General features: G+C 57.5%; 9 protein-coding genes across 9 annotated transcripts; 7 read left to right on the top strand and 2 right to left on the bottom strand.

The window, feature by feature from the left end:
- Nucleotides 1-10: 10 nt before the first annotated feature.
- On the top strand, nt 11-2,005 carry MKK02DRAFT_30744 (uncharacterized protein; the record flags this gene model as incomplete). Its single annotated transcript, XM_053088125.1, has 3 exons — nt 11-382; nt 456-1,534; nt 1,693-2,005. The coding sequence occupies 3 exons, from the start codon at nt 11-13 to the stop codon at nt 2,003-2,005; spliced, it is 1,764 nt and encodes a 587-aa protein (XP_052941516.1).
- A 269-nt stretch (nt 2,006-2,274) lies between these two features.
- Nucleotides 2,275-4,494, top strand: MKK02DRAFT_30743 (uncharacterized protein; the record flags this gene model as incomplete). The annotated part of the gene is made up of 6 exons (XM_053088124.1): nt 2,275-2,875; nt 2,918-3,017; nt 3,064-3,641; nt 3,697-3,881; nt 3,928-4,148; nt 4,203-4,494. The coding sequence occupies 6 exons, from the start codon at nt 2,275-2,277 to the stop codon at nt 4,492-4,494; spliced, it is 1,977 nt and encodes a 658-aa protein (XP_052941515.1).
- Nucleotides 4,495-5,014: 520 nt separating this feature from the next.
- Nucleotides 5,015-5,797, top strand: MKK02DRAFT_41364 (uncharacterized protein; the record flags this gene model as incomplete). Its single annotated transcript, XM_053091538.1, has 1 exon — nt 5,015-5,797. The coding sequence occupies one exon, from the start codon at nt 5,015-5,017 to the stop codon at nt 5,795-5,797; it is 783 nt and encodes a 260-aa protein (XP_052941514.1).
- Nucleotides 5,798-5,916: 119 nt separating this feature from the next.
- MKK02DRAFT_30741 (RNA polymerase III RPC4-domain-containing protein) lies at nt 5,917-7,748 on the bottom strand (the record flags this gene model as incomplete). Its single annotated transcript, XM_053088123.1, has 6 exons — nt 5,917-6,156; nt 6,230-6,490; nt 6,545-7,137; nt 7,186-7,345; nt 7,395-7,413; nt 7,462-7,748. The coding sequence occupies 6 exons, from the start codon at nt 7,746-7,748 to the stop codon at nt 5,917-5,919; spliced, it is 1,560 nt and encodes a 519-aa protein (XP_052941513.1).
- A 229-nt stretch (nt 7,749-7,977) lies between these two features.
- MKK02DRAFT_41362 (putative tRNA 2'-phosphotransferase) lies at nt 7,978-9,085 on the top strand (the record flags this gene model as incomplete). The annotated part of the gene is made up of 3 exons (XM_053091537.1): nt 7,978-8,103; nt 8,177-8,732; nt 8,787-9,085. The coding sequence occupies 3 exons, from the start codon at nt 7,978-7,980 to the stop codon at nt 9,083-9,085; spliced, it is 981 nt and encodes a 326-aa protein (XP_052941512.1).
- A 457-nt stretch (nt 9,086-9,542) lies between these two features.
- On the top strand, nt 9,543-10,802 carry MKK02DRAFT_30739 (uncharacterized protein; the record flags this gene model as incomplete). Its single annotated transcript, XM_053088122.1, has 2 exons — nt 9,543-9,773; nt 9,858-10,802. The coding sequence occupies 2 exons, from the start codon at nt 9,543-9,545 to the stop codon at nt 10,800-10,802; spliced, it is 1,176 nt and encodes a 391-aa protein (XP_052941511.1).
- A 553-nt stretch (nt 10,803-11,355) lies between these two features.
- On the top strand, nt 11,356-12,566 carry MKK02DRAFT_41360 (uncharacterized protein; the record flags this gene model as incomplete). Its single annotated transcript, XM_053091536.1, has 3 exons — nt 11,356-11,547; nt 11,598-11,956; nt 12,137-12,566. 3 exons carry the CDS (start codon nt 11,356-11,358, stop codon nt 12,564-12,566), a joined length of 981 nt encoding a protein of 326 aa, XP_052941510.1.
- Nucleotides 12,567-12,867: 301 nt separating this feature from the next.
- On the bottom strand, nt 12,868-14,099 carry MKK02DRAFT_30737 (regulator of Vps4 activity in the MVB pathway-domain-containing protein; the record flags this gene model as incomplete). The annotated part of the gene is made up of 5 exons (XM_053088121.1): nt 12,868-13,371; nt 13,446-13,557; nt 13,643-13,692; nt 13,762-13,944; nt 14,070-14,099. 5 exons carry the CDS (start codon nt 14,097-14,099, stop codon nt 12,868-12,870), a joined length of 879 nt encoding a protein of 292 aa, XP_052941509.1.
- Nucleotides 14,100-14,407: 308 nt separating this feature from the next.
- On the top strand, nt 14,408-16,482 carry MKK02DRAFT_21530 (uncharacterized protein; the record flags this gene model as incomplete). Its single annotated transcript, XM_053086428.1, has 7 exons — nt 14,408-14,455; nt 14,536-14,718; nt 14,827-15,079; nt 15,184-15,560; nt 15,694-15,874; nt 15,930-16,177; nt 16,240-16,482. 7 exons carry the CDS (start codon nt 14,408-14,410, stop codon nt 16,480-16,482), a joined length of 1,533 nt encoding a protein of 510 aa, XP_052941508.1.
- Between the last annotated feature and the right edge of the window lie 120 nt (nt 16,483-16,602).

The raw sequence follows: 16,602 nt of genomic DNA, 5'->3' as shown, positions 1-16,602 counted from the left end.
ACGAGCTCCTATGGCCGGCAGGTCGAATATCAGCCAGTTCAAGTTTGGCTCCGCACAATCTCTCACTCAAAACTCCTCATTCCTCATTTCAACCTTTGGCTTTGCTCTTCATTCGTCTCAATCAATGACCTCTACACCTCCTCAGAATCACCGGATCGGCCAGCTAGATGGCTATCCGCCCGCTCTGCCCACCGGCACGGAGCTTCGAGCAAGCCAGAAGGCTTGGAAACTGGGCGAGATTCGAGATGCCATACTCGGCTATCTGGATAAGGCGGATCTGGCGGTCATGATGCGGGTGGATAGAGAGGGGATGAGGGACGTGGCGGGGAAGCTATACAGGAGGGTGGAGTACGAGGCCGTGGAGAAGATGGATATAGCCTCGGTATGTCCAGCCCAGATACGGAATCCCAAAAGTCAAAGCGAACAAGATTGTTACAAGAAAGCTGATAGCGTAGCCTCGTGAAGAGCTTTACTGCAACGGCATCCGCTACATCGACGCCACCGGTATCACCTACACCGTCGAGTCGCTCGACGCGCTGGGGTTCGGTCTGCCAGACCCTGGCGCCTCCCCCGCCGAGGTCGAGGACTGGACCGACGACTACCACCTGGAACGCTTCAATGCCATCGTTCCTAATATTCGGCAGCTGTGCCCAAAGCTACAGGAGATACTCTTCGGGACAGAATACGAGCCCTTGGGCAACCAGCCATCCTGGCGGGTTATCATGACGGATGAGGATACCGGTGTCATCGAGCATACACGCCTATACGGCATGAGCTTGGCGGACGGTCCTTCGGCCACGCTGGACGAGCTCGGCGAGATGGACTCCGTCACTAAGCCAGCTCCTCATGGCTACACCTTCAAAGCCTTTGTCGACCCTTGGCTATATCCCTCCCACGAGGGGGTAGTAGACCAGAGGCTCGTCGATCGGTGGACCGCCGCTCTATGTGAAGGTCCCGTCTTTGCGCTTCTCGGCGGCGGGATACGGACCTTCAATCTGCCTATCTCCCTGGACACCCTCGCACGCTTATACGAGCGTCAAACGGCCAACGGTGTAACGCGTCGCCTTATTCTTATCAATTGCCAAAATATCTCACCCTACAATATCTCGGACTTTGAGCGTTTTGCGCGCGTCGCGCTGTCGTCGCTTGGATCACTCCATCTGAGCAGCGGCGCCGAACGATACTCGGACATCTACGACGAAGCTCGGACCCTCATTCGGTACGCGGACCTACCAGCCCTGGTAACGGTCATACGGAACTACCTACCGAATCTCTCACAGCTACACATCGCTGTCAGCGGGATCGAGGATGCCGAGGCAGTCTGCCTACCGCTGCTATTGCCGGAAGGTCTCGACCGGGGCGGTAACATCAACGACCTCACACTTTTTGTGGCAGACGCCAAGACGCCCATGTTCAATATCATCAGGATGTTGTACGGGTGTCTTGCGGAAAGAGCCCGGGTGTACATTGGGGAGGACGATGATCCGGTCTGGGACTGGGACGCGCAGATGGAATACCTGGATCATCTACAGCAGTGAGCGGTTCAGTCTCTAGGCGCAAGGACTGAGCTGATCTGACCAGACTGCCCATCGAGAGACGCCGCCATCTAGCAACACTAGACTTCACCTCGATCGGGATCGCGAGACCCTCCGAGCTCCCGGCCCTCACATAAGATTCCGGCGGCCGGCCTAGACACCATGCGGAGCAAAAGCTGGAGCGATTCGCCGACCAAATGGCAATCGCCAGCCGGTCGGTGCTGGACACTCGCATCCCCGCGTGCCAAAAAGCAACTTCGGCTCTATCGTCCGCCTCCGTCGACTTGGGTATCGCTGCAACCTCAGGCGATGCAGCATGGATGATGGATGAGGCGCACGCCATGCAGAAGAAGATCAGGGCCGTGCGGAACGCTGCTTTGGCGATGGCGCGAGAGTTAGAGAAGGCGGACGAGGAGTTGAAGGCGTATACAAAGTCGCTACAGGTGTTGGCAGAGCGGTCGCGCGAGTGATGTCAGCAGGGCCTCATGTATATATTTAATGAGGGGCTTGAGGAGATGCTGGACCATCAAGCGATACTTGACGATGCGTCGCGAACATGGTCAGAAGGCTTAGCCTTGGTCGCCGGTCCAAGTGGGGCAAGCCGTAAGCGGTGTTCTGGACCAAACAAGATCCCCATCTTCCGCTATTTTCTTCCACCTCTTATCTCCACCTATCTCATCTATATAGACAGCTCAGTACCAGCTATATTCAGTGCAGCCCATAGCTGTATAGCGGCAAAATGAGCGAATCTGGCGCGCCCGACAGCCGTTCCAGCGGTCCAATCCTTCCCATCTACCGGTCAAACCCCCCAAGCCAAACGGATCACGCAGTCGTCACCGCCCCAGGCGCACCAGCGACTGCGACAACAACACCGGCACATGTCACGTACGCCGGAGACGGCTCCACGACTCCAACGCGGTCTGCCGCCCAACAAGATCCACCCACCCCGTCCTCTGCTCGCCGGCACAATCAATCCATCTCGGTCTCACTCCGGCCCCGCTCCGACTCGACCGCGAGCAACAGGCAGAGCCTCCCGAGGGCTATCCGCGCCTCTTTTGCTGGTTCTCGTGATGGCAAGGACGGGCCAGATGACGAGGAAGCGATCTTGACCGGGGATGGGGATGTGAAGCGGAAGAGGCGGAGCTCTGTGGTGGATAGGCTGAGGGGAAGTGTATCGTCCGGAGGACCAAGGGAACGGTCTGGATCGGGACCGGTGGCGTACGAGATGGTACCGTCTCCGAAGGGCAAGAAGGGGGATGACGATCGGGACGAAGAGAATCGGGAGCTGGGGGATGAGGTGGTGGGGATGCTAGATGTTATTGATCCGGAGGTGTCGACTGGTACGTCCCGCCTGACCTCTTGGAAATGACGCTGACCTTCAGTCAATCATCTTCAGAACGTCACGAATGGTATCTTCCTCCCGCACTTCCCGGCGCTCTGGTCAAGACGGCCAGAAATAAAGCTCGGCAATGAAGACAGCGGGTGAGTGTCTCGTTTGCACTGCTAGACCTTTGGCTAACGCTCTAAGCCGCTCATCTAAGCAAGAAGATGGCGAAGAATACCTTGACACTTCGGACTCGGCAACACGAAAACGCGCATCTACCGTCGCTTCCCTCTTCCCCTCGGCCCCTTCCTCGACCCGCCGACCCTCCTTCCCTCGCTCCACCATGCGTTCCGATTCCTCCGTACCCCATACCGCCTCCCGCCTCAACTCCCAGCTCAACAGCCCCGCCGAGACCCCCGGTCTGTACCCACCCAAAGCTGCCGAGCTGCACACCACCGCGTCACGAGACTCGCTGGCCTCTGTCCACTCGCTCGACGCGCACGTCCGGCAAGTCCTCCACGAGACGAAGCGGCAAAAGATCGTCAAGGGTCTGAAGGGGCTTTGGGTGTTTCTCAAGACCCCGATGGGGTTCGCCACGGGGATATACGGGATCCTTGTGGTGTTCTGGGGAGCGGCGATTGTCTTCTTCCTCTTGAACTGGATCCCGACGCCTAGCAAGTACTGGCAAGATCGCTGGGTGGAAATATCGAGTCAGATCGTCAATGCGTTATTCACGATTACGGGGGTGGGCCTTATACCCTGGCGGGCGCAGGACACTTACCGTGAGCTACCCAGCTCGCTTTGACCTCCGCAAAGGTCGCATAGCTGACTTTGCAGGGATGTCAATCATCTGGACATTACGGCAAAAGACCCATCGGCTCCGCAAGAAGCAAGGTCTACCGCCTATCGAAGACCCGAACGATATAGAAGATCCAAAAGATCAGGAGGAGTATGTGTCGGTCTTGACGGAGAAGGAGCGGGCGCGGTTGAAGTACCAGCAAGAGATGTTTGCCAAGAGCCAGGTGAGCGATACATCCTACTGCGATTGTGGTGATTGCTGACTCGCAGACATGGTACCGTCCCCACGCCACCTCGACCCATCGCGCGTTCCCCATGTCCTGGGCTTTATGGAATACTATCCTCATGGACCTCAACTCGGCGTTCCAGTGTATCCTCTGCGGTTGTATGTGGGGGCTGAATCAGTACCAGCGGCCGGCGTGGACTACGGGGAGTCTGATCCCTCTGGGTTTCTTGAGCGGCATCGGGGCTGGTGTTCTCATCTGGCAAGGGTGAGTTGATCAATTCGCCCGCGTGTAAGATAGGATTATGAGCTGACGCCCCAGCTCCGCACGCACAAAGAAACAAATCTCCGTCACCGAGAAGCTCCGCCAAGCGCTGGGTGTGCCTCTCGCTATCGGCGTCCCGCTGTCCAGCAACGACCAGCTCAGCAAGCTCACCACCGCAAAGAAGGGTCAGGCGGGGAATGGAAGCGCGGGCGGTCTGGCGCCTGCTCTGCCTTCGGTCGTGACGAGGGAGAAGCAGACGATCTTGGAAGAGAGGGAGGACGAGCCAGACCGTGTTAGGGCAGAAGCCGGCGCTGCGAGGACGGATCGAGTGGAGCGAGGGGTGTCATAACGTGTAGTAATGGTGCGTTGGCGTGTATATATGCTTCCCGCTAGGACGGAGCTGACACCTTCAGCTTTGAGAATGAATGTTGAATGTTTGAAATGCGATCATCGGGATGTTGTAACTCTGTGCCCAAGACAGCGCGCCTATACCGCATCTGCACGTGCTGCTTCTGATGCTAGATCAGGCGCAAGACATACACCTCATATCTTGACAGCCACTGATGCCATCCGACTCTGGACTAGCTGTACAGCGCCAGCTAGAATGACGAGAGTCTAGCGATCCTTTGATACAAACTCCTCGGACACCTCGGACATCCTTTGGTCTCGATCTTTTGATCATGCCTCGAACGAGTCAGTCTGGGTAGGGGGTAGCGTTACGGTCCTCGCATGTGCTACAGACCAAGCCCAGCCCATCTATCTCTCTCACTGATCATACTGGATTCTGCTGACAGCTCACCCGTGCCATCCAGACGGCTATGCGCGTATCCGCTCGACCTTCCCCTGGATCATCGCCGACGGTCTGTAAAATGCAGCCTGTCCCAGCCTACACTCCACCAGCCCTACCCCCCGTGGCTCCCGCGCCAGCTGAGATACCCGGCCCAAACGAGCAAGGCCGGACTCTCGCCTTATCCGCCCTCGACCCTCCTATCGCCCCCTTGGACTCCATTTTACCACTCACGTCCATCCACCCCCTGCAGCATCAACCGACCGCGCCCCGACTGATCTCCGTCGCGCTACCCTTGACGCCCTATCCCGATCCGGACCACCAGAGTGCTTCACACTCCCTGCCGACCGACGCTCACACCCACGCACACAACCCGCGAACAGGCCACTCCCCTCCTCCATCCGACGCCCACTCAACCGGCAGCCTGACCGTCCGTCCCGCCTTCCTCAACTCCCAACAATCCACCCTTCGGCCACTCCGAGCCGGTCTGCTACCCACTTGGCGCCTCGCTCAGGCCCAACAGGCCGAAGGCCGGAAATCATCCTGGCAAGAGACCGACAGCAATACCGCCCGCCCGGCCGGTTTGCCGCACTGGATAAGCAATTCCGGCGGGGTGCGGCAGGTCGATGAGGTGGATGCGGAGATGTGTGTCTTGTGTGGGCGCGAAAGGGGTCGGTCAGAGGTGACGATAAAGCAGTTTCAGCTGGGTGCGGGGATTGCGGGCTTGATGGCCGGGGTGGAGGGCGGCGGTGAGGAGAAGGAAGGGGAGAAGGATGATGGATTGGGACGATGGATGGTTTGCAAAGATACGGCGAGCTGCGATGCGGCCGTCAAGCAGGCGTTCTTGGACGAGGACGAGCAGTAGATATGCGTGCCAGGGAGAGGTGTTGTATCATGATGATGTGCATAAGCTCTCTCGAGCGTGGTCGAAGTTATAATTGGCATGATAGACCCCCTTCCCCAGCCCCATCGGCCCCGGATCGACTAATCATCGTCCATCCGCTGCAACCCATCGTCTAGCTTCTCCGCCTTGACCTTAACCCTCACCTTGGCCTTCTCCCCTGGTGTTTCCCCATCATTCAGCCAGAGCTCCTTGAGCAGTCGATCGATATCGGGCGTGACGACGTAGTGCTTGTTGATCTCGCCAAGGACATTGGCGGATTTGTTGGGTGTGTCGAGGTGGACGAGGTGTTGCAGGAAGGTACATGGTACGCCTGGCGTAATCTGCGATATCAGCTTTCCACCTGACACAGAGGTATACATCCAGCTGAATAAAGGTGTGTCCAATGAGACTCACGTTCATAACAATCTCATTCCCCATGACCACCTTGACCTTCCCACTCCGCATGACCACCAGACTCCCCACTCTCCCCTCTGGAACGACCGCCTCCTTCTTCTTCTTTGCGCCCGCTCGCAGATCTGCCGCGGACGGCTTGAGATCAGGCTTTACGTCTGGCTTGACATCGCCGTCGCCGGTAAGGTCGACTGGATCTCGAGGAAGGAAGTTGGGGAAGAGATTGGGGAATTGAAAGATGTATAGTTTAGAGCTGGGGTCGTCCTGCCGATCAGCTTTATTCACAAACCGCATATCCAAGTGGAATGTCCCACTTACAAATCCTGGTGTAGGCACAAAGTCCCCCTCCATACTCTCCTCCTCTTCCTCCTCTTCACTCTCGCTCAAATCCATCATCTGCGCCTCATTCACCTCCTCCCCCGCCTCATTCAGCCTCCTTCCTTGTGTATCCCTATCCTGGTCCAGATCCCCATCCATCAAATGATCGTCCGTCCTGAGCCCCACCGGCGGCCTCACGCCCGCATTCATCATCTCCTCCATATCAAAGTCGTCACCCAGATCCAGGTCCAAGTCCATCCCCCTCTTGACAGGCGAGACCGGCTCTGGCTTGACATCCTCATTCTTGACATTCCCGTACGCCCGTTCCTTGCCCTTCCGACTCGCCTGGGCCCGCTTGGCCGCCCGTTCGTCCTTTCGCCGCTTCTTGTCGTCCTCTTCCTCCTTGCCTTTGCCCGTCTCGCGTCCGGCTCGGATGAGGGATGTCGGCGCGCTCTCGCCGAGTCCGGACACGGCACTGATATCGACGATGTTGTCCGCTTTGGTCCCGGTCTCTTCGTCGTCCGAGTAGACATCCGCGACGTCGTCGAAGAACATGCGGGTTGGAGCAGCGTTGCTTCCGCCTCGAGTCGAAGCTGAACATCAGCTCGGCCCAAGCTGCCAAATGATAGGGGTAGACTTACGGATGTTTCGAGGACCACCAAAGATGCCTGATGCGATTGACAGACCGGGCGCGGCTGCACCTCCTCGTCCTCCGCGACCACCTCGAGTACCCGGACCACCGCGTGCGCCTCGTCCACCTCGTGCACCACCCCTGGTCGGCGGAGGTGCCGCTGCCGGTTCCTGTAAAGTCAGCTGAGCGTACTTGTCTCACTCAATTCGCTGGACTTACAGGCTTGACCTCGGGCTCTCTGTATGATTAGCTTGGAACACCACGGGACGTCTAGACGAGCACTTACATCTTGGCCTTCCTGATAGGCACCTTCGGCTTGAACTTCAACCTTGAGCCCGTAGCTATTGGCGCCAGGGTACCATCTGCCGGTGTGGATCTCGCAGATCCGGACCCGCTCGCCGTTGAAGCAGCAGTTCCCGCTCGCTGCGGCGCCGAGGACGACGAAGCTGCAGTCGGAGCTCTGTTGAGAGTTGGCGGGACTGGAGCGCTGGATGAAGAGGCTTCAGGCTGGTTGGCGGCCGCAATGAGTGAGGCCTTGGCCTTTGGCGCCGCTTTCTTCGCTGGGGCTGACATTATGCTAGGTCGACTACGTCTTTGTAGCAGCTGTTGGCGGTCAGGAGGTGTAGTAGTACACTACTCAGATGAGAGAAAGAGACTAGAGAGCAGACATACCACCGCCAAAAATCTCCCTCCTATAGGGAAATCACTTTTACGTAACCATCACTCGGCATGTTTCAGATTTCGGCCAGATTTCGAATCGCATGTCTTCTATCTTCTCTACCTCATTCCGCTCTGTACTACCATGCCTAGACCGCCAGAGACACCGGATGTGAGGGCATCGAAAGGTCTCGCGTATATCCTGCGGCACGGTGCCGAAAAAGAGGGGCTTCATATCCGCTCAGACGGGTTTATACGGCTTGACGATGTGGTACGTCCCCATCCCTCGCCCGGGACGAGCTAGACTGTCATGAGCCTGGACAGACTAGGTGCTGATGATACAGCTCGCACGCCCGAAGATGAGAGACGTTGATAAGGATATGGTGCTCCGACTCGTGGAGGAGAATGCCAAGAAGCGGTTCGAGCTGGTCTTCGGGTATGACCCCTCACCCCCGCCACCAAAGAAGGGCAAGGGGCAGAATAAGGGGAAGGGGAAGGGTCAAGGGCAAGGTCAAGGCGGGAAGAAAGTCGAGGAGGTGGCTTCGGGCGTTGACGCGGTCGAGGTCGGAGAGAAAGGTGCCTCGGCGCCTGGCGAACCCGTCACAGCGCCCGAACCTCCCGTCGAGTCGGCTACGGCCTCCGTCGACGCCCTTCCCGTCTTACTGTCGCCGGCACAAATCACGTCGACAGAGCTTCCTCTGGTCATTCTACCGGACCCGGCGGTCGAAGAAGTATCGGACCCGGACCCTCGAGGCGGCTACTACATCCGCGCGAGCCAGGGGCACTCGATCGCTCTGGAGGGCGTGGCGCATCTGGAGGCGGTATTGGACGATGAAGAAGGCCGAAAGAGGGCGGGGTTGATAGTCCATGGGACTCGATGGGATCTATGGGAGACTCTGAGTGAGTCCCAGCCTCCCGGCGAATACGCACGGACTTCAGCTGAATGGTTCCCAGAACAGCAAGGCCTGTCTCGCATGGCTCGTCAACATATCCATTTTGCCCCGGCCCTCTCTCTATCGGAGCATCATATCATCCCTCGCCCCAACTCCACGCTGCTTATATATCTGGACCTGCCCAGGGCGCTCGCGGCGGGTATACCGGTTTATACGTCGGCGAATGGGGTGGTTTTGACGCCGGGGAATGAGGCGGGGTCGGTGGGTAAAGAGTTTTGGAGGTTGGCGGAAAAGGTCGAGGGGGGACTGCAGGGGGCAAGGACGGTGGTGTGGAGGGATGGGAAGGAGGTGAAGGCGTGATGCATAGAGCGAGTACTGATTCTGCTCAAATCCATGGCTGTCTCAGTACTGACAGCTGATTGTGCCCTGCCGACTTGTGCTCACTGCGGATGTGGGCGGGAGCAGAATACTCGGCCGGATCATGGCAAGGAGGTCAGAGCGGCGCAGAGTCTTCCAAACACATCGGCGAGGCGGTGCAGCGGCTGAAAGGACGGCTTAGCTCTGACGCCACTAACCAGCTCAAGAGGAGGTGGATTGCAAAGGATTTAAATGGCAAGGCGCGAGCTCCAAGGGCGAACAAGCTCGACAATCCAGTCTGAAAGCGAAAAGAGGGCGAGCCGGCAGAGTACCCCACCCCAAAGCCCCATAAAAATCGTTCCCACCAGCCAGAGTCTTCTTTCGTACATATACATTTAAACATCTTACTCTGCAATCACCGTTCCTTACCTAGCCTCTTGACTTCTCACACAACCTCATCATGTCAGATACCACAGAACAGGCGACCGAATACAAGCCATTGCCCTCACCGGGAGAGCTGGTTGATCAGATTTACTGGGAGCTCGGGATTCGCAACCCCGGTCGTCCCCGACTCTGTCGTAGTCTGACGAAGACCCTCGACGACAAAGGACAGACCGTGACGACCATCGCGCTGAACCAGAACAAACTCGCTCCTGTGATCCTCGCCACGCCACTCAGTCAGCTCAGTCGCGTAAGTGGGTGCCCTGTGCCTGCAGTGCTAACTTTATCAACTTGTATAACTAGTGGCTGCACTTGTGCATGTGCTGATCTGCAGGCCTTCCGCCAACACGCCATAACCGCTGTCGGTCCCGCCAGCGACGATCCCGGTCTCCTCGTTACAGTCGACAACATTCGCAAGCTACTGAACGTTCCGACCAAAGTCAGGCTGAGTGATCATCTTCTCGGGATGCGCAAGAGTGACGGGCCGGAGATCAGTCCTACGCTTCGCGTTCCTGGTGTGCGCTTCACGGACGAAACCTTACCAAGTGGGACTACAACTCGCATACGTCTCACGGCAGACACGGAAGCCTTTGCGCGGGCACTCAGCATCGGCAAATTCAAAAAGCCAGACAGCTCTACGCCTACGGCAAAGAAAGTCTTGATCATACAAAGCGAGACTACTGGGGAGGGCCCCGAGGTTTTTCGGCCATTTGAGAACGGGAGCATCCGTTCCTACCTCATGTCGTGGGTGGATCCTGACAATGGGGGGTCGGTCCACTATGTCACAAACGCAGACGCCCCTCCGCCTGGATCCACCCGGTCGGCCACCATACCTTTGTTCAAGATGAGTGGGGAGTTCTCGTTGTACACAGACGGGAAGAGAGTGATTGATCTGTGTCGGTTGAATCGCGACACGGGGGCGGCCCCGGTCTCTCTGGAGATCTTCTGCTTCCCCCCCGTTGACGACAAGGGGAAACTGGAGGACCTGACAAAATTGACGGGTGACTTCGGGACCACAGGCTCGACCAAGCTGCCCAAAGGGAGTACCATCACCTACAATGTCTTTGGCGGCAAGCATACCAAGAAATTGGTGGATTATCTCAAGAAAAGGGAGGCTGTCGCTGCGAAGAACATGAAGGCCAATGGGGTCACCATGCGGATCGTCCCACCCCCTGGATACAAGGAGCCGGAAACGGCGCCCAACGTCTCGACCGAGGGAAATTCCACTGCGCCATCGGCTGCTGAAACGGAGAACGGCGGGACTACGGTATCGGACTGATCGGAGCCATCGGAATCAGGGTTGGGTAGCGCCTAATAGGCGTGCGGCGTCATGAGTAGCTTGGGTACAGAAGATGTTTGGGTATGCGGTTTCGCCTCTCAGGGGCGGGTGTGTAAAGCAGCAGATATAGAACTGGAACGGTCTTGGCATGTATGTCGTGTGCATCGCGGGAGTATCAGTCATGCGTAGCACTGGCAGCCATATGCTCATGGCAAGCGTTCGAGATCGCAAAAGGGGTTGGTCGTGAAAGGAGCAGGCAAAATGAGGGCTTGGTGGCGTGCGTTGTGGGCGCTCAAGATGCAGTGACGAGGTCAAGGTGGACCTTAGCTCACAGATCCACGAATGAAAGGGATGACAAAGTAGGCTGCAGGAAATGCAAGGATGATCAGCCGAGTGGCAAGCTGCTCAATCATCCAGGGTACCCCCATATGTCGAGGGTGGCGACATCAGTAACCCTTTCTTCTGTCCACCTACTTGTCCTCGCTGTCCCATATCTTGCGGAATCGAGTCTTCAATAGGTCGCCTGCACACCACACCTGGCCTGTTACACACTATGGCTTCCCCCACTGCAAAGTTTAACAGCTTCAATTCCCGCGGAGAACGATTGCCGGACGAGTTGGCTGTCCAGATCATGCAGAAGTATCGGGATCGGTCCTACCTTATCACTCGTCAGGATCCGGCCACAGGCCATCGCACCCACGATGTCCAGTCCGAGCTGGTTGATACTTTCCGCTGGGTCAGCCATGTGAGTTGTGCGCGTGCTTTGAGGTCATCCTTCGATATGCGCTAAGCCAGCGACAGTTTCTCCGGCGCGTGTCGTACGATGAAGCCGTGAAGTCGGGCAGCCTTACAAACCTCGCCATCACACCCTCTAACCTGCGAACTTGGTTCGGTCTGGAGCCTACCGCCGACGTGATCGTGTACCTCACAGAGAGCCCGCAAGCTGCGATGAAGACCTGGCTTCGGACTCGAGAGCTCAACAATGCTGCATGCTGGTCGATCTTTCCGATGACACCGACTGATGAGAACGGTCTTCCAGGTACCAAGCACGAGGTCTTGAAGTTCGTTGATACAGTGAGCGGTTGGAAGAAGCTCAAGGTGAACGATGGTGTCAGTGCCAATCTCTCAATGGTGGTCTTGTCAGATCACCTTGAGTCAGCGACGACTGACCAAGGAAGGAGGGAATACGGACCTGGCCGCGCGAATCGAATCAGAGACGGCTTAAACTCAATCGCACGGACAAACGACCTGGAAGTCCACTGGCTGCCTGTGGAAGAGGCTTCTACGAGGGATGAGTTTCGAGAAGTTTGCCTCTCAGGCGAGCTGACTCCGAGATTTACCCTCCATGCGCGGATCGATTCAAAGCCGAGTACGAGTCTCATCGAAGACGACAACACCCCTCCAAGGCCGAGTTGGAGACCCGCCCGCGACCCCACTCGCTCCGTGACGCTGACGTGGCAATGTGGGCCGCCCCTCGCTTCGCTGAGCACGGACCAGATCAGCGCCAAGGCTTTGAGCAATGTACTCATCGACCCTGCCAAGTTGAGTCGGGGCAGCATTGTGATTGTCAAGGTCCGACCATGCTCGCAGGCCCCTTCGATGATTGCCGCGCTCGAGATGTACGAAACACAAAGGGCATGTGAGTACGCAACGGCCGGAGTCGAGTACAGGATCGTCCCGCCAAGGGGCTACATCGACACCAAGTCGGAGCTCGTACCCGAAGACGGGGCAAAGTCGCATCCCGGCGAGGAGTCTGAAGTGTGAGGATGTAATGTTACTGCGGAGTTGTGTATATGTACCAGAATGGCATTCATTTATCAGGACGTGAGCCGTGATCATCAGTATCGTCACGTGAAAGCGAGGGACGACTGGCTGCCCCGCCAATCCGTTGGAGGTCAGCAACGTGAGCCATGATCATCTGTATCATCAAGTGAGAGCGAGGGACGAATGGCTGCCCCGCCGGTCCGTCGGAGGTCAGCCACATCAGCCTCATTGTAACATTAGATACAACCATCACCTCAAGATTCCTATCCCCTAGTCCCGCACCAGTCACCCATCCCCAGCCTCATCTGAGCTGCTTGAGCCTCTCGAACCGCTTAGCCAGCTCCTCCTCCGGCGTCATCTTCTTCCCCCCTGCCGGCTGTGCTGGTGCCGTAGGAAGCTTGACTTCCGCCCCGGATGCCCACGCATCCTTCTCCGGTCCATCAGGAAGATTCGCTGCTGCGCTTCCTGCCTTTCCGCTCTCCTCGCCTAGATCCCCACCTCCGCTACCGCCTAGATCATCATCCACGTCGTCCTCATCCTTCTTCTCGCCATCCCCATTCCTCGCCTTCCCCTTGTCCGCCTTGTCTTCCGCCTCGTCCCCGGCCTCGGCCTCGCCCTCGACGCCCGAGAACGGTTCAGGATCAGGTATCCACGCCACGCCGTACCCTTTGGCTATTTCGCTGAGGTAGGCATCGACCAGCTCTTTCGGAGGGACAAAGACGGCGATTTTGGAGGTTACGCGTTTTGGGACTTGAGGGGGAGGTGGATCGGATACTTGGAGGTCGAGGGAGAATTGGCGGCCGTACTGCGGCATCAGCTCGCTAGGTCAGGTCAAGATTATCATCCGAGCAGAGGGGCAAAGAAACTTGAGAGACCGACCTTATGCATCAGCATCTCCCGCAGCGCGTGCAGCTCCTTTAACTCTGTCCGGGGCGCAGAGTAGACGATCGCGTTGACCGCATCCGCGATGGATGGCTCTGGTGTTTCACCACTAGTATAGTAAGCTAATCATGCGCTGGACCGAACAGACAGATGGCCAGCCGAGCTGCGCTGCCGCAAGAAAGCTGTCAACTTACCCCGTCGACTCGAGCAGCCCAAACCGAGCTTGCAGGGTTTCGGCGTATAGCTGAGTAATTAGCTCAGCCATTACTAGATATCCAGCGATATCTAGGGTCTTGCAGCACCGCGCACTCACCTCCAAGACTTCTAGCAACTCCACGTAGATGTCATCCTGTATCAACCCCTCCACCCTTAGCCGGGCGGTCTCGATCCTCCCCTTCAGCACCAAGTCCGCTATCTCCCTTCTGGACTTCTTGGCCAGGGCGAGCTTCTTCTCCTGTAGTGTCCGTAGTCGCTGGATTGACAGACGGATTTGGACCTAGCTTGATCAGCTAAAGCAATCTAGGTCGAACATGGTAGAGCCGAAGTCTCGACCATGCCAAGCGGGTCGTCCAGCCTCATTTCGAAAGCCTGACGCTAGCAGTAAAGGGGAGAGGTACGCACCTTCGTCCTGGCAGCACTCCATGGAACCATCTCGACCGACTAGACCGAGCGAGAGAGTGTAAAGATAAGGGCAAAGATGAGAGGTATGAGCAACATGAAACCTCGGTTGTGTCGGATCAAAATAGCTACATACCGTCAACTCTCCACTCCATACTTCTCACTCACCTCATCCCATATCCCGTTGCATCCACCGCAATACAGCTTTTACGCGGCTCCTGACCTGCTCTATCGACAGCTGAGACTTCACCGGAGCGTCCCAACAGTCTTGCCACTGCTAGTGCACGAATAAGACAGCGAGGAAGCGCAATATCGCGGCCACAGCCACCCCTCCTTCCAGGATGGCTCCTTCTCAAATGATGGGTATCTACCCTGTAGATTCTATCGTTGTGAGTTGGTCTTATCATCCGATGTATCGGACCACCTGCTCTTTGATTACAGCAAGGGGACTGCGTATCTGACATGATAGGAAGCCTCACACTCGCTTGCCCTTGACCCCCTCGGACCCGGCGCGGCGGACCTCCTCGCTAGCGATGTCGAATACCGCATCCACCTGATCATCCAGGAGGCGAGGAAGTTCATGATCAATGGGAAGAGGCAGACGTTGACTCCGGAGGATATCGAGTATGCCATGGAGGCTTTGAACGTTGAGGTGGGTCGCCCGTTTCCGTCACTGGACCAGCCGAGAGGCTGGGTTTTCGGTCGCACTCTCCGTGTCCTCTGTTGACCGATGAGAGGGAATCTAATACTGACGTAGTAGCCTATCCTAGTCCCACCCCGCTCTCTCCCATCCGGACCATTCGCAGCCGTTCCCATCCCCTCAGCTTCGGGAGGAACGAACCACATCTATCACGTCCCGGACGAAGAGATTGATTTCGCTTCATTCCTGAAGAAACCTCTTCCTACAGGCGTGGCCAACTCGGCTGGTGTCAGCTGGAAGGCGCATTGGTTGGCTGTAGAAGGGGTACAGCCGGCTGTTCCGGAGAATCCTGCGCCGAACGCCAAAGCTGGACGTGAGTCCCCATTTCTGCTCAAGCCAAGCGCAATCACCCGTATACCCCACCTCCTGGACTTTCGTTCTATTCTGCCGACAATTGTACCTTTGGCTGACTTCCAGCCTCCCGCCAACCCCCCGTCCCCCAAACAGGTCCCCCCTCCCTCCGCGCATCCGCCAAATCGACCCTCCCGCAAGAGCTCCAAGTCTACTTTACCCGCCTCACCGCCGCCCTCGTCCCCTCCCTCTCCGCCGCCCCCGGACCCCTTCCTGGCCAGCTCGACGCGGATGGCAACTTGCCCGATGCGGAGCGACACCGCCAAGCCGCGCTCGCCAGTGTCAAGGAGGACCAAGCGATGGCGGGCGTGCTGGTGTATTTCGTCAAGTGGCTGAGTGAGAGTGTGGGGCGGTGTCTGCTGGGTACTATGGGGACGCTGGGGTGTTTGGTGGATTGTTTGGGTGCGATATTGGGGAATGAGAGCGTGTTTCTGGAGCCGTATGTGAGTGGCTTTGTCCGGACGGGCGGCGATGTGAGTGGCGGAGGAGCTGGGAGGGGCTATGAGGACAGGGCTTGTGGTGGAGGCTCATGCAGGAGACTGAGGACGACACTGTAATAGTAGCTGACATCTGCAGATACACCAACTCCTTCCACCCATTCTCTCCATCATCCTCGCCGTCCCCCTCGGTCCCCAAGCCGGATCAGCGCAACCCTCCGGACCTCAGCCATCGCCGTACGATATCCGCTCCCGGGCAGCCGATGTGCTGGGTATGGTCGCTAGGCAATATGGCGCTGGATATCCTGGATTGATACCACGTGAGTTTACCTCTCGAAGTTTTACGGTATTGTAGCGATCGAAGCTGATCTTCAGGCCTGGTATCTACCCTCAAATCCGCTCTCGACTCCTCTCCATCCCACACTGGTTCCCTAGCGCATCCTGCGGGACGATACGAAGGCGCCGTGCTGGGGCTGACCGCACTGGGGGCTTCTGTCGTCCGCGAAACGATCTGGGCACCAGCTGGGAATGGTCTGAAAAAGATCGATGGGCTGTGTGGAGCGTTGTACCCCGAGGCGGTAGCGGGCAAAGGGAAGGGAAGGGGACTGGTTAAGGCTACCGAGGTATGTCTGCTATTTGGCAGCTCCGGTACTGCACCTGCATCGGGCCATAGCTGACAGTGTAGGCCGCACTGCAGAAACTGCTCCGATCTACCAATCCCGACTCCAAGCCATCCGCCCCAGCTACCACACCTGAAGCCATCGCCGAGGCGTTTGGGCAGAATCTGGTGGTGATCATGACAAAGAAACGAGCGGGTCTAGGCAATGAGATGATTAGGCTGCGAGAGGAGGAGTTGGCCAGGTCAGGCGGATTGACGGGCGCCAAGGTCGAGGCAGGCGGCGCCGGTGGGGATGTGGAGATGATCTGACGATGTAGTCACAAAGGTCAGCATTGAGAGTAGCGATGTCACAGAGTCATGTATCTGCTCATGTACTATATCCTGCGTGCGAGCCAGCTCTGGAGAGGCTATGGCCTCTCGAGACAAGAC

The sequence above is a fragment of the Dioszegia hungarica genome, assembly GCF_025882075.1.
Source record: "Dioszegia hungarica strain PDD-24b-2 chromosome Unknown MKK02contig_32, whole genome shotgun sequence".
NCBI lineage: Eukaryota > Fungi > Basidiomycota > Tremellomycetes > Tremellales > Bulleribasidiaceae > Dioszegia > Dioszegia hungarica.
This window is presented reverse-complemented; position numbering and strand designations above follow the sequence as displayed.